At 39.5% G+C, this 24,500-nt stretch overlaps 1 protein-coding gene across 11 annotated transcripts in view; it reads left to right on the top strand.

Annotated features, from left to right (window-relative positions):
- The window catches only part of dnah9 (dynein, axonemal, heavy chain 9), a 163,485-nt gene that overhangs the window by 97,062 nt on the left and 41,923 nt on the right, over positions 1-24,500 (top strand). For all 11 annotated transcript variants that reach the window (XM_008437723.2, XM_008437721.2, XM_008437724.2 and 8 more), the window contains 10 exons: positions 2,784-2,864; positions 3,118-3,297; positions 3,848-4,078; positions 7,525-7,719; positions 9,288-9,407; positions 14,547-14,735; positions 15,750-15,985; positions 16,077-16,199; positions 16,578-16,782; positions 22,007-22,171. In XM_008437723.2, coding sequence (XP_008435945.2) covers positions 2,784-2,864; positions 3,118-3,297; positions 3,848-4,078; positions 7,525-7,719; positions 9,288-9,407; positions 14,547-14,735; positions 15,750-15,985; positions 16,077-16,199; positions 16,578-16,782; positions 22,007-22,171 — 1,725 coding nt within the window. The remainder of the gene's footprint in view (positions 1-2,783; positions 2,865-3,117; positions 3,298-3,847; positions 4,079-7,524; positions 7,720-9,287; positions 9,408-14,546; positions 14,736-15,749; positions 15,986-16,076; positions 16,200-16,577; positions 16,783-22,006; positions 22,172-24,500) is intronic.

Raw genomic sequence — 24,500 nt, 5'->3', positions numbered from 1 at the left:
TGGTACTTCCAGCACCTTGTCTTCTGTTCCCCATTGCCTGAGACATTCGCTGAGCACATCGTCCGTTGAGGCTTTGTCCTTGATGTATTTATGGATCTTATATATATATATATATTCAGACTGCATTTTATTTGATCCAACTAATCTGACTCTTATAATGAAAATATAATTTCCGTGAGCTTCATAAGCTCCCCTGCAGACATTTGTGTGATATTGTGGTTTCTGCTGTGAAAACAAAGGAAGTAATATCTTTTCTAATGGTATTATTTTCTCAATATTTTTCTCAATATATACCTCAAACAAAGAGTTGCAGAAACAGCAGTCCTGGTGGGTCTTACAGACTGTAAAGCTTTACCCTAACGGGTCAGAAACGGGAAGCAGCCAGATGTTTCTTTGTTTCATGAATTAAGCTATAGATACAATGCGAGCCACTCGGTGAAATCTCCAACTCTGCCCATAAGCTATCTCACGCATGGATGAATTTGTACAGTCTGTTGCTGTGGTATCAAATATCTTGCCCTAAGAAACAGTTGTTCCAGTTTACATTTACAGCAACAGGGACTGAGTGTGGGTTGTCTCATAAAGACAGTCGGGAGCAGAGAGACGTTTTTTTTGTTTTGTTTTTGTTTTCCTCTGCTTGGATTTCCATCTGCAGCAGATAAACAGAGAAACGGCTCAGATGTACTGAACATCACCCATGTCCTCCACCAATTAGTGTGTCCCTGTTTCCCCTATCCACCTCCTTCCTTTCTCCCCCACTGCCTATTCATCTTGTTGATGGCTCACTTGGTGATGGTCTCATATTCAACCAATTCTTTTTTGCATGGAACTGTAGCGAGCCGAAACGGCTGTCTTCCCCCCGGCCTTATTTCCAGTTGGTTAATTAGCTGAAAGACAAGCTGGAAAAACAGTTTGTTTTTATTTCCCCCGTGCAACGGTTTTGATGGAGTCGGACAGCGATGCCGAGCCCCATTTGTTTGGGAGTTATAGGGAATTTGTAACAGCTTTAATTTCTCTTTATGACCGTCCTTGGTCTCTGTTAGTGAGTGTGTGTATTTGTGTATATGTGTGCTGATAGCAGCTCTTGATCCTAAAGCTTTTTTAAATTTATTTTTTACTTCCCCTCCCCAGAAATCCATGCCATTCATTTTTTCTGTGGCTTTATCTGCTTGGACAGGGAAAGATTTTCTCTACATAATGGATTAAAGGTCACATGGCACAATGCAGCACGGCACAACGTCTTATCATCAAAAGGTTTAGGGCACTTTGTGGGGCTTATTTGTTAGGCTTTCCCAGTCACAGAATCATATCCATGGCTTTGAATGACTAAGGAGATGTTTAGATTTCAGTTAAATGGTTGCTGAGCTTTGTCAGCAGTTGTATTCTCCACACGGCCCAGTGATGATACAATCACCGACAAACGATCAGTCCCTCTAAAGCATGTGAGTCTTTAAATGAGATAACAGAATCATTTGCTACGATGAGTTACAAGATGATTTCCACAATAACAAAAATAGATTGTTTGTTGCTACGTTTTGTGGATTACAACCCTTATATTTAGTGCTGGTATTTTACCTGACAAGGTATTCACTGTGCCTTTTTGACAAAGACACTAATATGAACCCCATGCTCGTTTTTTGTTTTCCCCCATGTCTTTACTTCATGCATAAGAACACAATATGTTCTCTCCCCTTCTGCATCTACAAGCCCTGCTCTCTACTCAGATTTTTCTCACAGCTCTGTAGATTAACTACAAAAGGTAGTTTTCAAACAGTGATTTATTAAAAGAGTAGAAGTGATCAAAACCAACCATGATTTGTATCGTTAAAGCTAAAGCCAAAGGCCATTTCCAATGCGCCATGATGACATTTAAATCTTTTGTGACCAATGCCTCAATTTTCTACAGCAGTTCAGCCTAAACAGCCTTATCTTCTCTCTGAGCAATGCACCACACCAGAGAGCTATGTTTGTGTGGAATATCCATAAAAAGGTGTGTTGTGTAGAAACTGTTGCTAATATTGGAGCCCTTTTCAAACGGACATTGGAAAAATGTTTTTTCCCAGTCACCCGAAAGGGAAAATGATCACTAATATTACATTAAGACTACACATCGACAAGCACTTAAAAATGAAGAGTCAATTCAGTTGAGCCTTACAGAGAGAATCCAAGTCAACTATTTACAATCTAATTGATCTGCATTATCAAAGAATAACGTAAAATTCTCTCTGCTATTAAAACGGACTGAAGTTTCTAAGTTTCTGGTTTAAGTTTACTATCCTGCAGGATGCATCCCTGCTCCAACAACACCTGCATCAAATGAACATCTTGTTACCAGACCTCCGCCAGATTTCACAGCATCCTGAAGAGGTAATTCAATCATTTATCTCAGCTGTGTTGGAGCAGGGATCTATCTAAAATATGTAGTTCAGTAGCTCTAGTGGCCTGGAGTTGGTGATCCCTGATCTTAAAAAAACTCCAGCAGGTTGAATCGAGTCATTGACTCGATTCAACCTGCTGGCTTGAATCCAGCAGGTTTCAATCCAGCAGGTTGAAACCCTGCAGGAGTTTCTACAGGAGGCTAGAAACTAGCCTCCTGTAGTTTCCTGATCTAGGAAAAAAACGCATCTAAATGGATAAACTCTGAGCCAGTTTTCAGGTTTCTTACTTTCCATCTTACGTCTGTAAGATGCATGCAGTTAGTAAAAACTCAAAGGATTGCTTACACCTTGCGCCATTAGTCTCGTTTCTCACTCTCTGAACTCCTGAGTCTCCTCCTCTGACAGGTGGATGACCTCAAGGCCAAGCTGGCTGCTCAGGAAGTGGAACTCAAGCAGAAGAATGAAGATGCTGACAAGCTGATTCAAGTAAGAGCGAGTTGAATACCATTTATAATCATTCAGTGGTGATTTCTTACTTTGCTAGCCAGCAGGACGCATAGGTATAGATCTTTTTTATACCAAGCTTATTATTTCTTACATATAAAGGCATTGCTAGCAATTGCAGTCAGTTGCAGTTTTGACCTGCCTTTCTGTTATCTATAGCCTGTGCCGTTTCACTGCAGACTATATTTACCAAATCTGGCTAATTCTCTGACTAAGCCCTTTGTGCTACCCGCAGGAGGTTGGGATAGAAACAGAGAAGGTCACAAAGGAGAAGGCTGTGGCTGACGAGGAAGAACAAAAGGTGGCGGCCATTGCTGTAGTGGTCAGCGGCAAGCAGAGAGACTGTGAGGAGGACTTGGCCAAGGCTGAGCCCGCTCTGCAAGCAGCTCAGGACGCCCTCAACACGCTCAACAAAGTCAGTTCCTCTCTTATCTCTGCCATATTTGTTTTGTCCCATCACTCTTTATCTGTATCTTAATTTTTCGTTTAATTAAAAAAAAAAAAGATGTTCTTTGATCTTTTTTGTGGACTTGACTAGTGAGAAAAGATTATTAAATCACAGGGTTTAGACCGGCCTTTACTGGAATAATGTTGTCTTTATGTTTCGTCGACATTTTACTTTATCCTTGCATCCCATGCAGGTTTAAGAGCTGGCTGGGGGATTTTCGAAAACACCCTCTGTGTTTAAAAGGTGCTCTCTGTTCAAACAAGCAGAACAGACAGTTCAATCACTGCTCAGCGCTCTCTCCAGATTCCTTAATTAGAATTCTCTGTTGTCGTCTCAAAGTCAGCACAGGTTCTTCTTCCTTTACTCTAATCCCCTCCTTTTTTCACCCCCACTTTTTTCTTTTTTTTGTCCCCTCCGCTCAGAAGACCAGACAGATTGCGCAGTTGCTCAAACTCAATTAAATCACACACGCCCTCTTCTTAACTTTTAAAAATCCCCTCCTCGTTTTCCTCTTCAGAACAACTTGACCGAGCTGAAGTCGTTCGGTTCTCCCGTGGCGGCGGTGACCAACGTCACGGCGGCGGTCATGGTCCTGATGGCAACCGGAGGCAAAGTCCCGAAGGATCGCAGCTGGAAGGCAGCCAAGGTGATGATGGCCAAGGTGGACTCCTTCCTGGACTCTCTGATAAACTTCAACAAGGAAAACATCCCAGAGGCCTGCCTGAAAGCCATCCGGCCTTACCTGCAGGTGAGCCTTCCTGGTGGCTGGTGGGTCGCCAGGCGCTCTGCTCCAACTTCTGCTAATAAATCCTAATTTTAGCAGGCCGTGATTATAATGACAGAGGCACATTATGGCTGTCAAGCATTAAAATGACAGCCAGAGAAAATCAAGGAGTAAATTAAGTGTTGCAAATTTAACAGCTGCCCTGATTATGAGGTTCAATGAAGCAGACACGAGGCATGGCAGTGCAGCAGATAACACACACTTCTGTTTCTTCACAACGCTTATATAAAAACGTTCATCTTTTTCACTTGGCGATGTTACCAAAACATAGCCATGTGAAAAACTTTGGGCATCCTATAACTGGGCTTTACATGCAAAAAACCCTCTAAGATACCTCAAGGCTGAAAGTGAGGAGTCGGGCAAATGTTCTTCAATCTGATGTTGGAAACATATGACTACAAGAAACATCTTGCTAATGCTATTTAAACCAAAAAGAGTCAGACCAGGGATTAGAGGGCATGGTGTCCCAACATTTTCATATCTTCTGTTCAATAAGTTTAATTATTGTTCATTAGGTTTTGTTTTCTTATCTAAAAAATAATTATCCGTTGAGCTGAATATTAACTTTGTGTCCCAAATTTTTCTCATTTTATTTTAACTTAAGCTTCCATTGTGACTACCTTCAGCTAATGTTAACCTTTTCAAGCAAATTTTACTGGCAGATATCTGTAGGATTATTGAATATTTTATACACCGTATTTGCTCGACATCTGAAGCCCCTTTGGGACGCCCTTTCAATTATCTGACAGCAGCAAAATGTGGCGAATAAAGTCTTAATGAGCACCCCAGTCAGTCTTCCTCCAAAGTCCCAGCTGAATTCTTACCAAGTCAGGTCTTGTAACGTTTAAATGTCACTTTTTACCTCGTTACATATCTGCCCTGTCTCTATTCACTCGCATTAATAGATTCCAGGGTGGCTTACATGTTTTGTTTTTGCTCTTTCTGTTGAGATTAAAAATATTCCGAGCATCAATTTGTTGTGGCACAAATAGACACTGCCAGTCAATACCCGAGCCTCACATTGTTTGTGTGTTTGGCCAAATTGTAATTGTGTGACGTTTTATCGTTTTTGTCAATGTTGCAGTAATGAAAAACAGATCAAAATATCCACCAAGTAAAATACAAGACAATGAGTTGACAAGATAAAATGCTAGACGTGCAATTTKTTGCATATTTAAAGTTTATTATGTAACTTTTCATATAAATGTTATGTTTTTAGTTCTTACACTTCGTCTTGGCATTTTGGTTTTTACAGTTATCTAATTCTGTGCTGTCCAGTAATCCTCCTTTTGCAAACACCTTTTCTACCATCTTTAAAAGGCAAAAATATTATAATGGTGATCTGACCAGCCAGCTTTGATCTGAGTACTTGTGTTCATCATAAATTTGTGAAAGGACCTCTATAGATATGTTAACCTTTTTGTGTGTGTTAGAGATTCGTTCGTTTTGTAATTAGCAAATTACAAATATGACCTTCACAGCACAGCAGGGAGAGCAAGTTATTGGACTGTAAATACATTTCATAAGTGGGGACTTCTAATGCTCAAGAGAAAACCAAGATTCCACAAATAAAGTTGTTTTTTTAATTCAAGCATCTGTATAAAATTACACATGACTTTTCATTAATTAATTTCACAGCCAGGGTTTAGTATGCATGTCATAAGGTTGTAATGTTGGGTCCCCTTCTAATCCAAATAGCTAAGTGTCCATGGACAAGACATTTAGCCTCACATTCCCGCTTATGTCCTCACCATAAGGATATTTCACTAAACTGTTACATGTAATAGATGCAAATAAATCCCCTCTTTAAGCTGCTTCTGCTTGTTTACACATCACCAATGGATCCCGCCATGTTCTACATAGATTACGACACCTTTCCTGAACAGCACCGAATGTTCAGCTGGGTAAACATCAACCACTTTGCATAAAAATGCATATCATATATCTCCTATTCTGTTTGAGGTGTTTTTTTATGCATTAAAGAATATACCAGTATTATTTTTTTATTTATAACCCCCCAACACCAGAGGCATCTGGCTGAAATCCAACGGTGTTCTGTATTAATATACTTCACCAAAGTCTATTAAAGGTGAGAATTAACAAACTTATCAGATGACATAAGGCAAAGTGCTGAGTTGTGTTTTAGCCTCAAGACCTGCGACCGATTGTCTCATTAGCCTTCTGTCAACCCTACATCATACCACTTGGCCTAGAGCGGCTTTACTTTTACCTGAGTCACTACCTATCTTGGTGGCTCGTAGGTGTAATCACAGCGGGTTGACTTCAACCCCCCCTTGCTGCCTCAGGCCTTTTAGATATTGGCCTGAAGGCATCAAGTCCCAGCTTGAAGTGTGAAAGAAACATTATCCCAATTGTAGAAAAAAACAACAACAAAAAACAGCTTCGTGGTTGTGGTTTAAAATCCAAGTAACATCATGGTTTTAAAATAAACTACATCATCCTGTGCAAAATAGAGAAAAGGAATCCTAGTCATGAAAATAAAAGATCTTTTTTTTAACAAAACCCCTTTAATTGATTGTATCTCAGTGATTACACTTTATAACTCATATAAAGTCACTCCAGACTTTAAGCAACAGTGCTGCGCATTATAAATTGATTTTTTTCTGGTTCAGGTTTGGAGGAGAGCATTGCACCACCTGGTCTTCTACTAATAAATTGTAATTCTTATACCAGTTACCCCTATGACGTGGCACCGTGCTTTACCTCGTTCCACTTGACTGTAAGCCTGTCAATTTTGCTGGATGATAAATCGCCCAAATAATTATTGTAAAGAACATCATTGTTTTTGTGAGAACATTTTCAAGTAATGGCATAACAATAGAAGTTTGGCTTCTCAACGATCAATAAACATTCATTTTGTACTTAACACTGGAGCTGGAAGATATTTTAGATATCCAAATCAAATTAAAACATGACAACCAAATAACAATAAATAAAACTGGAAAAAATATGTATTATCAGAAAGAAAATTATCAAGCTCATTTTACTTTTTCAAGCGGTTAATTGCTTATTTCGACATGCTTACTTGATTACAATAAAAGTTAAAGTCCAAGTTTCAGTTATTCTATTTACTTAATATTTCCATTGAGTTTAACTGATTTTATTAATGTATGTCAATATAAGTTCTTTAAGGAGTTATTTTTACCATAAGTGATGGGGTTTAAATACCACCAATAAACTAATGAATAAGTCCTGTTGGATAAAGTTAACAGCTACTTTGATTTGTCTCTAATTTCTCTATAGGAAACAACGCGAGTAAAATATTTTCCCCAGAAACCTACTTTGGTTCCTCCAAATGATTCTTATGTAACAAATGACATGTTTACCAATCCTGACCAAGGTGGAGCGTCGTTTCAAACCCGTTCTTCGCCCATTTTGGTTCCCTCCAGGATCCAGACTTTCAGCCAGACCTGGTGGCCTCCAAGTCTTACGCAGCCGCTGGTTTGTGTTCCTGGGTTCTAAACATTGTCAAGTTCTACGAGGTTTACTGTGAGGTGGAGCCCAAACGCCAAGCTCTACGCAAGGCCAACGCTGAACTGGCTGCTGCGCAGGAGAAGCTAACGGCCATCAAGAGGAAGATCAACGTAAGTTGGATTAATGTCAGGAATAATAAAGTTGATTTTCAACGTTGTGATTGAATTTCTATGGAGTTTAGAGAAACATGTTTTTCCTTATCCCTTTTTTCAGTTCTTTCTGTCCTCTGTGTCTTAAGTTTGACCTCCTTCTTTTTCATTATCTTTTCTTCATTTATTTATTAGACTTTCTCTTCTCCTTCCTTCAATTTCCATTCTTTATTGAATCTTTCCCTTCATATATCCTTACTTCTGACTCAGTGTCCTTACCTATGTCCTTACATTTTTTCTTTTCTTCAACCAACCATTCCTGATGACTTCAATCCCTTCCTACTCTTCATTTCTTAGATTCTGGCTTTCTTTTTTTGTTTTTCTTTTTCATTCCTGTGTTTTTCTTCCATATTTGTCAAGTCTTGGATTCTATTTATAAAGTCTGACTTGTATAGAAATATCTACCATAAATGTTTGGCATCTTTGGAACTTAAAAATGAAAAATTAAACTAAGAACTCTGGTAATTTGAGTCTGAAAAAGTCAAAAGTCCGTTTCAGGACACTGACTTAAAATAGATCTTTTTTTTTAAAGAAAGTTTTGGTATTAATATTGCAAATCATTGCTGTGATGCTTGAAGGTATACTTTTATTTGTGTTTTCCATATCATCACTCCTACAAGTCAATATCCAGTGACAGTCATTAAAAAAAATCTCTCAACTTTAGTTTTGGGCTGACTGAGAGTTGAATAATGACTTGTGAAAGGTAGACAACGGTGCCTGATTTGCGAGACATCAGCGAGGATCAACAACTCCCTCAAACCCCGAAGATATGCAGTATATTAAGAATCTGATGGCGCACGGATAAAATGGAAACAACCACAGGCTGTGTGAGCGGCGGCAGAAAGTCAGGATATGAATTATTTTATCAGCCTTTGAGTGACAGTTGACACACAAGCTCTTCCAGTAATTATACACCGCCAGCTTTCCATCAATACAAAGCTGGTGTAAGTGCTTTAAAAGGCTTTTGCTGTTCATTAATCTAAAACCAAATCCATCACTTCCCCCCTCGCCGTAGAAAAGGCAGCTGTAAATAATTGTTGCTCAGTGGTATTTGACATTCAGCTCATCAGAGGTCCGGAGAGTCTCTCAGCGGAAAGCGAGGCCTGTGACTCTGCGGCAGATGCGGCCGCTTACATCAAAACCCGCGGAGTGCGGCGCGTCGGCTGTTAATAAGATCCAGCATGACTTCTCGCTGTCATTTTTCAGCCTTCAGTCAGATCGCCTGAGCAGAGAGTGGCTTTTGGAGCCAAGGGGAATTAGCAACCCTCAAGCTAATCTACTGAACCTGTGTGCTTCTCTGCCGATTAATCCTGTTTGTCCTTGTTATAATTGCTTCCATATGCCAATAAATCCAACAAAAGAGGAAAAGAGGAAAGTTTTATCCAACTTGTCTCCTCCCTCCCCCATCCAAAGCTACTTTTATAAGCCCTTATGTTTTACTTGACTTCATCAACAAATTAATAAGTGCCTAATATGTTTTCTTCTCTCTCCTATTCTTTGTATGTGTGTGTGCTTTTGTTTTTTTTAAGCACCTTGATGAGAACCTAGCCAAGCTCACGGCAAAGTTTGAGAAAGCCACTGCGGACAAAGTGAAGTGCCAACAGGATGCAGAATCAACGGCTCGCACCATTTCACTGGCCAACCGCCTGGTGAGGAGGACAGCTGCAGGATAACGTAGAGCACAGGCTAACCACGAACACACCAAAAACACAGGCTAACCACAAACACACCAAAAACACAGGCTAACCACAAACACACCAAAAACACAGGCGGTAACTCTTTATTTGAAGGGGTGTGCATAAGACTGACATGACACTGTCATAATCATGACATAACATCTGTCATGAACATAAAGAAGTCTTTATGAATGTTTATGACAGTTGTCATGAAGTGTCATTCGGTAAATAATGACAGTCCATTAAAAGTGCCAACTTTGCATGATTTTGTAAATTATAATTTCATGCAAAGTTGGCATTTTTAATGGACTTTCAATGCAACTTTTAGAGCAACTTTGCATTAAAAGTGTCATTATTTACCGAATATCACTTCATAACTACTGTCATAAACATTCATAAAGACTTCTTTATGTTCATGACAGATGTTATGTCATGTTTATGACAGTGTCATGACAGTCTTATGCACACCCCTTCAAATAAAGTGCTACCACACTGGCTAACCACTAACACACCAAAAACACTGTTTCTTGTTTAATTTACAGACATTGCATATTGTAAAGGTATTCACTCCCCTTGAACTATTTCACATTTCATTCCATTACGACCACAAACCTTGATGTATTTTAAAGGGATTGTAATTGATAGACCAACAAAGTAACAAGTAAAAGAAAAAATATACCTATATATATATATATGTGTGTGTGCGTGTGCGTGCGTGTGTGTGTATTTTATTTTTTTTTACAAATAAAACTCTGAAAGCGTCATACATTTGAATGCATCCCTTGAGTTCTTCTCTGTATCACCAACTTTTCCGATTTTCTCCTGGGACATTTCTCTACCACCTTCACGTATCTAGAGACTAAAATATTTGCGGCTTTTCTTTCTCTCCTTTTTTTCCATTTGGCAACAAAAGCTCCCACTGTGGATGGGCAGCATGTGTGAACACGTATTTCAAGTCTTGTCGCAGGCTTTCAGTTGGACATAGATCTGGACTTGGAGGCGTTTTGCTGGGAGGAGAACCTCTACTCCTCTTTCGAGTGTTTTCCGGATTTCAACTCTATTCCGTCTCGGGTTTCCCTGTATTTAGCTCCATCCCTACTCCTGTCCTCTCACTGTCTTTCCTCCCACTCGTGAAGAAAAGTATCCTCACACCAAGATATTAACACCATGTTTCCCCAAAGGATGATGTGTCCATGGTGACATTTCCCCCCTACGCATGATGTTTTGTATAAAGACCAGAAACATCAGTCTCACCCTCACCTGACCAGAGGATTCTCTTACATTTTTGTGTGTTTTTAGCATTGGCTTTCTTTTTGCGCTGTTCCATAAAGATGATATTTATGGAGTAAATGATTTACAGTCTTCATGTCTTTCACCTGATTTGTAAATCTCAAACTCCTCCTGCTTGATGACCCTATGTCTCTTACTCCTCTGTAGGTTTAAGGAAATGGCCGTGTCTTTGTGGATTTACAGTTGTTCAAAGCTTGAGATATTGTTTTATAACCTAACCCACTGTTAAGCTTCCTCACATCTTTACCCCTGACCTGCTTGTTATTCATTCAGTATTTTATTTTTTTTTAAAAACATCCCTGAGGGCTTCTCAGGACATGTGTTTAGTAGAAATGCGTGTCTCAGTAAAATACATCAAAGTTTTGTGGTTCTTATGTGATAAAATGTTTCAGTGGTTCTGAAGACTTTTTAAGGTCTTGTACGGCTTTCTGCTCTTCCTGCAGGGTCATATTGTTTTTATAAAAATGTTTATTGTACAGGGGAATGAATGAAACGCTTTACTCTAGTTTTGATCACATTGGAGTTTCTGTTGTGTCATGCTTTGTTTTATTTCTTGTAAATGTAATCATAAAGGCTTACTGACGATGAGAAGTGTGCGCCTCAGAAAATTTCAATATAGTAAAAAAGTCATAGCGTATTTATAGAAAGGAAAAAGTGTGGTAGGAAAATGTACACCAAGCTGGTTCAGTGACCTGGGTGTTTCTTAATCAAATGTTTCTAGACACTGAACTTGGCGTATTCATTATTTGAAAGCCATATTCATTAAAATTACAAGAAAAGAAAACTTGGAACATTTCACTCTATCTAATGAATCTATATAATTTTGAAGTTTAACTTTCTGAAATGAGAATATTGAACATTTCCAATTAAAAACTTTTGGTAACACTTTATTTGAAGGGGGGTGAATAAGACTGTCATTATACTTTCATAAATAGGACATAGCACCTGTCATGAACATGAATAAGCCTTCATGAATATTTGACTGTTGTCAAAGCGTCATTCGGTAAATTATGACACTTTTAATACAAAGTTGACATTATTCAAAATGTCTTTGTTATGACAACTTGACATCAACCAAGAAATCATTACTGTTTAAACTTTACCTTTAATAACATAGTTACCTAATTTTTAAAGTGCAATCAGTAATACTTTTATAACAAATGTATATCAGTAATGATTTCTTGATTAATGTCAAGTTGTCAACAAAGACATTTTGAATGTTAACTTTGTATTAAAAGTGTCATAATTTACCGAATGACGCTTCATGACAACAGTCATAAATATTCATGAAGGCTTATTCATGTTAATAACAGGTGTTTATGAAAGTGTCATGTCAGTCTTATTCACCCCCCTTCAAATAAAGTGTTACCAAACTTTTTGAGCTTTACTTGTAACACAGCTTTTCTAACGCCTATTTAAGTCCCTGATACTTTTATTAACATGCAAATGGACCTCATTCTGTCTATGTAGCATGTAGCAGTTCCATGCACCGGTCCATGCAGTGTCTTTTTGTTCACACACTCTTTAAAAACAGAACCTAGCATTAGCACAGAGACGTGAGATAGTGACTCATTCAGCTGCTAAGTCCTTCACTTGTTGACTGAAATCTTGCTTACTGTCTATGCTTAGTTTAAAATGAGGAACTGGTACATTAATCCAGTGTTCTGTGACTGTAATCTTGTGACACACTCTCTGCTTTTATTGTTTTTTGTTTTTAATAGAAGTATACAGTACAATATACAGCAGATCCATGAGATTCTTTTGCCTCTTGATTGGAAGCCTGGCTGAGGGAGGATCTGCCTCAGTAGTTAAGGGCGCTTGTCAAACGTAAAACCCTCTGTAGAGAAAAGGAAAGAATCAAATAGGAAGAATATTTGGAATGGGTGTTGATCAATGAGGATAGTATTTAAAATTTTAATTTAGGTGTAAAATTAAAGTAGAGTATGATTAGACTGAAGGCTGAATGGTGGCACATTTATTAACAGCGCTGCCTTGCAGCGAGGGGGTTTGATTCCCCCGCCTTAGTCATTCTACCAGAGTTTGCGTATTTCCCTCCTGCTTGCTTGGGTTCTCTCCAGGTACTTCTGCTTCATCTTATAGTCCAAAAAAATACTCATTTTTGGACACCCACACAAAGCATCCCAACCATGAAAGAACAACTTACTTTATCCTCTCAAAGCAGAGGAACAGTGGCTCTGTCGATGACGCAGATTCTCACAAAGAATCTCATTTCCGTCTGATTTGTTGTTTCTCACCTTCACAAACATAATCTTTCTAAGTATTTTTGGTCTAGTTGCTAGTGCAAACTTGAACTTTGACTTTTTATCAAAACACAGAAGCTTATTTTTAAGTCAACAATTATTGATGAAACCGTAGTGCATATTACGTTTTCATCAATATTAAGGAGTCTTGCCATAATAGAAGCTCCTATTTCTTGCTGAAAAGTTACTTGTAACTTCGTTTCTTCGTATATTTGCTCTAGAAACTAGACCAAAAACACTAGGGAAGATTTTGTGTTTTCTGCAATTCAGTCATGACCCCATATCTCCTCCTCACCATGAATGAGATCTATAATTGCCTCCTGACTTGTAGCTTTAGAATCGGTTCCACTGAACACTTGGCAGGTATTGGAGTCAGAAACACAGGTCTAATCATTCAGACCAGTGACAGCTGAGTGCTTTGCTACAGAACACAATTAGCTTTATAAATGTTAGCCTGGCTTTTCTGGTTCGTCTCAGCTGCTCCGGTGCCTCCTGTCAAAACTAATGGGCTCTGGACGGCTTTAATCAATAAAGATGAATGCTAAATGACTTTTGGAAAATAAATGGATCTTGATGTATTGCTAATATACTCAAGATCATATTCTTTAGTCACATGGCATTTTACTTACAAGGCTTTTACGACTAAAGAGTTCTCAGATAACAGTTTTTGACAGATTAATTCGTAACATGTGAGCTATCAGTTTAACTTTCAAGATATAGTGTACAGTTAAGTTATCCGCTGTCCAGATATGTCAATATGTACGCAAGTGATTCTAAATAATAAATGCCGTCAAAATGTCTTTCTAGGATTATCATTAGTGGAAGGAATACAGAACACAAGTTTGCAATTATAAGCTTTTACACTCAGGTATTTCTAAAGCTGTCAGCTGGCGGGACTTTCTCTCTCGTGGCCGACGGTGTGTACGCTGCACACAGGCAAAGCATTTCCTTAAATCCAGCCATCACCACCCAGCTACCTGTGCATCCACTGCTGACGACAGCGAAACAAAAAGATGAGTGTTGACAGTGTTAGCACGATAATCTAAATTATTCAGAGAAGGCTTTCAAAAGGCCTGACAGGAGCAACAAAAAGCAGGCGAGGTTGTGCTAATCTGCCAGTCAGTCCTGAATATCAATGCAAATGCACCTTGCGAGCGCACATTGTTTCCGCGACGGGTGCCGAGCTCCCGGTATATGCGTAAAAGCGTCCGGCCTCTCGAGGTTGGCAGAGATAAGACATTAGCGTGAGCTGTATTCATCAGCGGAGGGAAATTGGATCACTCCAGCGGTAAAAAGTGGAGGTGTTGGAACACGAGCCTAGATGTTATAAAGGAGATGAAAATCTAATAAAAAAAAGGACTTGGAGGTTGCAAATCATTGTTGTGGTTGGGCGTTCGTGGGTTGGGTGCATCAGCAGCGGCATCCATAGATTAATTTAAGTTTGATTCGACGGAAATCTCTTTAGGGTGAGGAGGTGGGGGGGGGTTTGCTGAGGAAGGAGAAGTTGCAGTGGGAGTGAAAAAGGAAATGCATTTTCTTCTTCTCTCGGCTTGTATTCCAGGTGGGAGGTCTAGCGGCTGAAAATGTTCGGTGGGCGGAAGCGATAGAAAACTTTAGAAGACAGGAGAGGACATTGTGTGGGGATGTTCTCCTCATCACCGCCTTCATTTCCTACCTGGGCTACTTCACCAAACGCTACAGGCGACATCTGATGGAGAACTGCTGGAGGCCTTACCTCAGTCAGCTGAAGGTATGTGGATCACATATACAGATACTATGCAAAACCTTTATCAAAAGTGCACAGCAGCATCAGCAAATACACCTTCATTTTCATTGGGAAATTATATTACTATTATTTCATTAAAAGGACCAAACTGAAGACCTGGTTCTGGTAAGTGACAGTGTTTTATTTAATTAAACTCACATTTTTAGCACACATGTTAAAACCTGCAACTGGAGCTATTTAGTAAGATTCTACTTTTATTAAAGTAAGTTGAAGAAATGGGCATAAATCAGTTAAACTCCTACAAATAGTGACTATTAAAATGTGCATTGTTCTGCAGCTAAAATGCTCAAGTAGTTTCTTTTTCAGTAAAACAGGGAAGTCAAAAGTCTAAATGTTTACTGTAGACTAGACGTTCAATAAATGCTTATAATATTTTACCCAGCAAGTGTTTTACGTTATTTAGACAGATACAGAGTATCTGTGCATCCTGAAAAAGTCTTAAATTCATGTACCTAAAATTAAGGTCTTAAAATATCTTAAATTTTTCTTACATAGGTCAATCCCACGTCTTAAATGTTGACTATTTAATGTCATATATGCAATTTCCTTTCAGGCAGAAGCTTGAGTCAAGTCCAGACATCTTCCTTACATTCTGACTTGAGGTAGTTGAGGCTACCGCTAACTAGTTGCTAATAAATCCTTGCTTGCTAGCTATGTAACTTTGTGTTGCATAAAAATGTATTGCCAGTTGGCTGGATGACATTTGTTTTCATCGCTGGCTCACTTCTGTAGCCAACTCATACAATGCTAGGTGCATTTTGTCCAAAAATACAAAAAAACCTCGGCACTCTGAGGGTTAAGGCTGTTGAGAGCTGAAAGCACAAACAGGATTCCCGAACCATCCCCTATATTTAGAGTCCTTCTGGTCTTAAATTGCTTTCAAGGTTTCATTAAAAAAGGTATTAAAGTCTTAAATTTGACTTGCTGAAACCTGCAAGACACCTGTGGATAAATTGCTGTTTCTTTCTATGGAATCAGGTTCCCATCCCAGTGACTGCAGACCTGGTACCTCTGACCATGCTCACTGACGACGCCGACATCGCTGCGTGGCAGAACGAGGGCCTGCCGGCTGACGGGATGTCCACGGAGAACGCTACCATTTTAACTTCCTGCCAGCGCTGGCCCCTCATGGTGGACCCCCAGCTACAGGGCATCAAATGGATCAAAAACAGATACGGTGATCAGCTGCGGGTGATCCGCATTGAACAACGAGGGTAAGAGATGTATGGGGACGGAGCTTGGGTTTTTGCAGTAGATGCGGCTCGATTAATTTTTACAGGAATTCCCTCCTTTTTGCCTTGAAAGGTATCTTGATGCAGTGGAGAGAGCGCTGGCAGCTGGTGATGTGGTTCTGATAGAAAATCTGGGAGAAACGTTGGATCCTGTTCTGGGGCCGTTGCTGGGAAGAGAAACCATCAAGAAGGGAAGGTAAGACTTAAAGACGGGCATCTGACTTCACTGATATGTCACCAAATAGAAATGATTGGTGAGATCGGCTCGCTGTGATTGTGTAGCAGGTTGATGTTTACTTTGATATCTGTCAAAATGAAACTAATTCAGCTTTTCAACGGATTATTTTAACCTGAGGAGTGAGAAATGTTTTCTACTTTCATACAAATACAATCTTAAATATCTATGAATTTTTTTCTAAATTGTTGAACACTTTGATTAACTGTTTGAGTCTAATAAAGTACACAAGAGTTTGGTTTCTAAGCAGAAAGTGAATAAATTTTCTCAGTTCATTTTAATGCAGTGACTTTTTGATGCTGTCTATATCCTGAAATCCTCCACAAACAAACATTTCAGGTTTATAAAGGTCGGAGACAAGGAGTGCGAGTACAGCCCCAATTTTCGTCTCATCCTGCACACCAAGCTGGCCAACCCTCATTACCAGCCGGAGCTGCAGGCGCAGTGCACCCTGATAAATTTTACAGTGACCAGAGACGGACTGGAGGACCAGCTGCTGGCGGCAGTGGTCAGCATGGAGAGACCCGACCTGGAGCAGCTGAAGGTAAGAAGAGGCAGACGAGGAATAATATCTGAATCTGTTGGACAACAAGGATGTTTTTTTCATAAATGTCAAAAGATGTAAGCGTGAATCTGAGCAGACCTGAAAGGAGAACATGGCCCACTAGTCGACTTTCATCAGAGGATAAACAACGATTCGCGTTATACTGCTTGAGTTTTACGCCTAACGTCTCCTCTGAGCAGGTGTAATTAAAAGAAACAGACAGAGAAGTGCGAGGCCTCCACAAAATGGGCTTAGCACTCCCGCTTGTCATTATCCATCTTTAACGCAACGTGTCAGCGAGAAAACGTCTGTCTCGAAACATCACAGGAGGCTGTGAGTCTGGGCTCTTTGATTCAAAGACAATCAGCCAGCGCCTTTGATTAACGCCTGGTGGATGTCTGATAATTATGAGGCTTACTGTAGGGTGCCTACTTGGGGAAACTGCTCAGCCGGATGCATATGTGTGTGTGTGCGCTTGTGTGTGCGTGTGTATTAGCGTGGGAGTGCATGCATTGTATTGTGTGCATAAAAAGTTGTGTGTGCTAGCATGGCTTGTACATGAATATGGAGTTAACCAAAAATTATATCCACTTTAAACGTGCAAAGCGTTCCTATATTAGAAGCATATTATGATTATTATTTTTCATGTATTGCATCCACTTTTAAAGGAATTTCACAGTTTTAGCTACTGATACATGCAAACATTAAAACTAAAGCAGCAACAGATTTAATATTAGAGCTGCAACAATACATTCACTCAAGACATGCTAGTGTATCTACAACATAATGTATAGCAACTACTCCCTGATTGTTCATGTCAAATCAACAGGCAGGAGAACACAAATGGGTGTTAAAAACATACTTCAATGCTAAAACAGAAACTAAAACTGATTTTTGGGATGAATAAAGCAAAATAGAATAATTATTTAAGGTTCCTTTGAAATAAATTACATCAACTCTATCGGGATTATGTGGTCTGCACTTAAAAGTCTCATTTGTGCCTGGAAACCAACCAATCTAAATGAACTATGACAATTTAGCCAAGAAGAGTGCTCATATATCATCACCACAAGCTTATTGACAGCCACAAAAACCATGCTGTTCAAGTGAAACTTTCCTACAAATATTTGTGTTGTAGTATGGATACACGTGAAATAGTTTTAACTATGTGAACTGTAAGGAAAAACAGCTATGTCTTACTGTGATTTTATTGACAGAGTAAAGGCAGTTTAATCTCTTCATCAGTGTCAAAAAGAAGAAAACGCAGATCATTTTAACTGTCGGCATAAAATGATCTGTAAATCTTCTGGAAACGTAGGTGTTTGGGGGTGTTTGGGATCAAATCCAAAATGTTTTCTTCATTCAACTCATACAATTTGACACTCGCATGGCAATAAAATTTCTTTACCAGAGTCAGCTGATCAAAGAGAGACAGGAAGAAAAAAAAAAAGACGACAACTCCACATCAAATACATTTCATATCCTGATGCAGCAGATTGCTCGATTCCACACCATCAATCCCAGTATACATTTTTGGAATGGGAGAAATTTAAAAGCAAAGTCTTTACTTTAAACATGTTGCAGGGCTTGATTTTTGAACAAATCTCTCTTATTACCATGTGTTTCAGTTTGCCAGGGTCGGACAGGAGCTTTAATACGTAGCAACATCCAATCCCACTTCACAACTTTTTCAAGTGTCTGACGTCCTAACTTAGTGACTCGGTGGTGCAGCTGTGGTGGGTCGGTTTTTATCTCCTGGTTCTTATAAAACTGTCCCAGAACTTTGATTCATTGTGACTTTTAAAAAGAACTGCTGACGGTGAGGGGGGTAATTATGTTATTCAACTCTGATAATGAGTGTGACAAACTCTGCACACTGTGTACTATAGACCACATTTCTGGGCAACTTTTAAAAAATAAAATAAAATAATGAGCACCACGTAGTTATGATATACACAGTATGTGCCACTGTGTGAATGTAAATGGTGGTAATTAAAGGAAAACTCTCTTGATCAAAGCGCCAGTGCCTAACGATGCCTCCATGCCTTCTTATCCGCAATCTGCTCGTTTCATGCGAGTTGTTTGAAAATGGATTGGCCAATGGCGCTACTGTATCACAGCAATTAGTCAACACATTGACACACTTTCGGTGTCCCTAAAATGTGGCCCTTGTTAGTTGAATGGGAAGTCAGAAATCCCCTCCTTACTCGGAACACGTCTGGCTGCCGGCGGTGTCGCGTAGAGATTAGAGTGGAAGAAATCACAGGAACCTTGTTAGCGGGCCAGGCAGATTTACTCGAAGAAAATCCGCTTTTGCATATTGATGTTTTTTTCTTTTTTCTTTTTTCTGGAGTCGCCCTTGTTTTTATCTGGACTTCCTGGGCAGTTCTTTGTCCGGACCCGTCGCTGTCGGGTCACCGTCCATGGTCAAATCCTCATTCTTGACGAAGGGGAGAGACGAAGAGTTAGTAGGGAGAAATGGCAGAATGCCAGAGATATTTTCAGCCTTGTGTCCTCTCAGCAAAATATCCAATGGAGTGAAATGTGATTTAATGACGCTTGTTTAATTAGCATTTCTCTCTGATCAGATGATACAGAAAAAAAAAAACAAGATCTGGAACTCGCTTATCATTTTAATTAACGCTGAAACTTTGAGGGGGTGTCGGGATGTCTGTGCACTCCCAGGCCTCCTTATATCTGAACACGGCTCGTACAATGAAGCTCTGAATGGCTTTTTGTTGTCTGTAAACAACCCAGAGTGATAACAATCAGCACAATGATAGAGGAGGGCAAATTGCCTGTACCTGTTTATATTCCTCCAATATTTCTGTGCTATAATACCTTTAATGAGGTTAGCGTTGCTACTCAGGCATAAGATGATTGCTAGGCGGAGGAACTACTTTTTAATCGAGCCAAATAAGGTATGACAGGCTTAAAATGTCAAGATGCCTTTTTTCTTTGGATCTGCACAAGGCCGATGTTTGGAGGGAGGATTGTGTCTACAACCTTTTTCCACCAGAGTTACCCCCATCTTTTTTTTTTGTCACAGTGAACTTGTGCATGCTGTGTCGCGTGTTTGCACCAGACTAGCTTTTCCACAAACCTCCTTCGTTAATGAGAGAAGTGTAATGCTCCGCTTCCTAAATTACCTTAACAGGGCCGCATCGTGGCACCCAGTAATCATTTGCCAAAAGAAATGATAGATGTAATATCTCATTTTAATACCAATTAGGGTGTTCTGCTGACTGGTTAATTGTTTGTTTTTCCCCAAGCTGGGGTAATTACAAGTACAATGTGCCAGAGGAAAGCTAATCGTTAAAAACTGACTCATTACTGCATCCAGTTGGGAATGTTTTCATGCCGAAAGCTTTTCCCCCTGAAGAGCAGTGAATGCAAGCATGTAGAAGGTCACAGTTGACTCTGTCCACCACATAAATAGAAGCCCAATGTGATCATTTCTGACTCCTGCAGAAACATACTCAGCATTCAAAAATAATACCAAAACCCAGAGGCTATTACAGCACCTTTCAACTCCAACCTGGTTATTAACAGATTTAGAGCATGCAATATTAACAACCCAGAGGCACAATCAATTTTTAAAAAGTGAAATGAATTTGCTTTCATGCAAGTAAAATGAAATATTGTTGCAAAGATGGATCTCTTAATTCAACTCCTCCTTCTGTGATATAATTGGAGGGGAGGAAAAAGATGTAATATTATCTAGTGATTTTTCTAAAGTTTGCTCATTTAAAAATAAATGTAACGTCTTACTTGTAATGATAGTTCAGTATTAATGAAAAACCAAGAAATGTGAATGATGTAAAAAATTAAATAAATGAATAGTGGGTGCAAGTCCATCCCAGTTTTCAGTGTTCTTGAAGAATAAGCAGATGTTTCTCATTCAAGGTTTTATAGGGYTTAGCTCCGCCCTCTAATCACTGCAATGCAACAGTCATCCTTTCCCTCACTGTATTACAGGTCAGGCACCACCAGGGTAAATGGTGTTTCCACCTACGAGTTTGATAAGAATATGTCGAGATTTGGGTCATGTTCAGTATTTCTCTTCTTCCAGCCGTGGAAGATGGAGTTCATGCCAAGTCGATTATTTTTGGTAACATTTTGACCACAGGATTTTCCTCCTTTGAATCAGTTAGAGGTGCACTGGCATATCTAACATAAGACACAACCCCACTGACAAAAAATCTTAGCAAGGAACACTATCATTTGAGGTGGCTCAGAAGACTTAAGTTCTGATTGTGATCAGCAAAGCGATAAAAGGTCTTGGGGGCTGAGTTTCACTTAGACGTTTCGGTACTAATCACTTAAAAATGCTGCGATCGGAAACCTGACCTGATATCTCGAATCAGAGTGGGACATCTTTAGTAATGTATTAATTTTTATTTTCTATGTAGTTTTGGACATTCAGGAGTACATTTGACTGCACTGTTATATGTAGAAATATTGGAACCATTTGATGAGAATCTAGCTCTCCCCAAACTGTCTCCCTCCTTATAATGAAAGAACCGTAATTCAAAGGTGGCAGAAGAAGGTTTTAAGGGAAACGTCAGCAAAGTCATTATTAAAAGCAGAAACATGAAGTGTCTATATGCTGAAATGAAGGAAAAAGCAGGATGAAACAACGAAATACTTTGCCCCGTCGACTTTGTTCTCACAACGCCACTCAAACATAATTCTTTGAGAAAAAGTTTAAGTTTCTCCCCTGACACTATTGTGTTTTTAAGCAAGAACAAAGAGAAAAGACTGTCGGAGTCGAGGCTGTTTTTAGACGGCATGGTATGTTAATCCATATGATGTGAAATTCTATGTCCACCTCCTGCCCGGCGCCTGTAGTGGTCCATAATTAAAAACCTTGTGTTTTGCAAGAGATTAGTCACTATCGACGTGGGTGGGTGCGTGGTTGTTTGGGTAGTTCCCCATCAAAGCTCCCTTCCCTCCTGTTTGAATCGATGGCTTCCCCACGCTGAGGTCGGCTGGCAGGAGTTAGAGGTGGGCAACCAGACGAAAGCGAGTTAATCCATCTCCGAGCTCTGCCTTCATGTGTCCTTACGGCAATGCAAAGCGCATCGACCGCTTCTGCCTTTGAGGCGCCCTTCAGTATAAATGTCCCGGTATTGACCCAGCATGTGTACAATTCCTCACATTCAAATGAGAAACCCGCTAACATGTCGAAGCTTTTTACACCAAGTATTTCCTCCTTTCTTAGTCCGACTTGACGAAGCAGCAGAATGGTTTTAAGATCACCCTGAAGACGCTGGAGGACAACCTGCTCTCCCGTTTGTCCTCGGCTTCCGGAAACTTCCTTGGGGACACGGAGCTCGTGGAAAATTTGGAGACAACCAAACGCACCGCTGCCGAGATAGAACAGAAGGTTTGATATGTCTGTATATATTAGTGAAATATGTTGCTGATAGATTTACAATCTGATGCTTAGTTCCATTGAGCCCTCTTTGTTAGGAATCTTTACATTTCTTTTCTTGACATTATGTGTCCAGTCCACCCAGTAAAACATCCACAAATCCATCAGATTAGGGGGACATTTCTTGTCCACAGCTCTCTTAGATGAACTCATGCTTCTCTGACTTGCAATTACAACACTTTAACTTTAGTCACATAAATGATTTCTTTTGTTTATTTTAATCTTTACATGCAATCACTGTAATGTCGACAAATCAACTCCCTCTTCATTCTTAGCTCTCCAGCTGACAAATTGACATTTTAGGCCAAAACGAACATTTTCTGGAAGTATTCATAACTTTATCTGCCTTGACAAAAACCTCAATTTGACCTAAAGAAAAGCAATCAAAGGCTTTGTCCTGCCACCTCCATGTTCGCTTATGGATGTTGTGTTTTTTTTGTTTTAGGAATATATGGTGTAGCTTTTACGCAAGACATTTGAAAACTGTAGGGCAAAAATTCATGTTTGTTTTCATCAGACCATTGTTTTCTTTGGAATAAAGCAATTCTGTCTTGAAATCCCATTATGGAGAATACAGAAACTTGTACAACATGAGCAAGGCAACCAGCACTTGTTGGAAATTGCCGCAGCTCTTTCAATATTGCTATTGGCCTCTTAGGAGCTTTCTTGGCAAGCAATAGATTTTGTAGCTACTTTTCCACCATAATGCAACAGTAATAGTATTTTTTTGTTACCAAGTTCAGTTCCAAAATAATGCAGTAGTTTGGCTGCACGTTTTCAAAAAGTACAGTAGGTGAACATATCTGAAGAAAACAAGGAATAAGCATGATGAGAGGCTAATAAAAATCTCCCCAACCGATAATCAAATTGGTTGCTAAACAATGACAACATCATAAAATGATCTTCAAAACTCACAAACAACTGAAGAAGAACCTGTGGACACAGTATGAAAGCACACACAGGAGTCAGGTATCAAATAATCAGACCAGTGTTCAGGGACCAGCAACTGGAAGAGCTGACCTTTACAGCCACATTTCTCTGCCTTTGAAGAAGTCAGCAGTCATATAGTTCATAATCCCTCAGTAAAATTAGCTGCCAAATGATACCATGAACATGATCAGTTTTGATGGGGATGATCTAAAAATCTTTTTTCCAGACTGTCTTCACACTAAACCAGTCCCGTTTGTTTTACATCTCTTCATTATCGCCGCTCTTTTATCCAGAGCTGTTTTCCCTAATGTCTTTGAGCATAATTGGGGGAAAAAAAATATTGCTTCTTGCTGTTTTGCTCCTTACAAAGTAACACTGTGACTCTAACAAGCTAATAAAAGGAAGGGGCGACTGTTTTCCGCCATTTCTAAACCCATTATGGTGTATGCTTTGCAAGACAGAAGAGCCCATCGTACTGCTGAGATTTTATGTTGTCCATCCTTCTCCTCAACTCTGAACCAGGCTCTAACAGCAAGATTGCATTTCGCACCATCTGTGGTACTCTAGCCTCGTAGCCTAAGTAGCACTTTAAAAATAATAACAATACATTCCTTCAGTTTCCACACTATGACTTTCTAAACAGGCGAATTAATGTATAGGATCTAAATTCTTGTCCATACTCCCCCCCAAAAAATAAAATAAACACAGTTCTTTCTATCTAGTCCACCCAGTGCTACATGTAAAAAAAAATCATCGTACCACTTCAAAGTTCTAACCAATTACATAAAAGCTTTAGGACACCACACGTGAAGAACGTTCTGCTCAGAATATGTCAAGAACAAGCAGCAAGGATTCCTACAGGAGCTTCCAGAGCAGAATGATGTCGCTGTACTGTTGCATCCTTAGGAGAAGGAACCAATTTCTTTCTAATTGCAATGAAGGTAGTAGGGAGAAAACACTGCTCCTTCCAGAACTTTCTCTGACATCTTATTAAAGGTGTAAATAAAATAATGGTGTCAGGGTAATTTCATTTAATGGAATGACAAGGCATTGACTTGGTCTTAAGGAAACTTAAGAGCTAGGAGACTTTTTTTTGTTGTTGTGATCTGGGACTACATAGAAAATTAAATTGGCTTGAAACTACAAGACAGTTGTGGTTTCTTCCCAGTATAATGAAAAAAGAAAAAAGAAACACTGACAGGAACAAATGTTGCATCACTGAAATACAAAAGTTTACTCCGCTTCTACCAGAGCTAGAGAAATTGATGAGTCACATCTGAGCAGGTGGTTTTAATCAGCCCACAGGCTGAGATAATGTAAAACTCACATGGGAACTTGGGGGGAGGGGGAG

This window comes from Poecilia reticulata, linkage group LG19 (genome assembly GCF_000633615.1).
Source record: "Poecilia reticulata strain Guanapo linkage group LG19, Guppy_female_1.0+MT, whole genome shotgun sequence".
Lineage (NCBI taxonomy): Eukaryota > Metazoa > Chordata > Actinopteri > Cyprinodontiformes > Poeciliidae > Poecilia > Poecilia reticulata.
The sequence above is the reverse complement of the archived record's forward strand: the minus strand, read 5'-3'. Positions and strand labels throughout refer to the sequence as shown.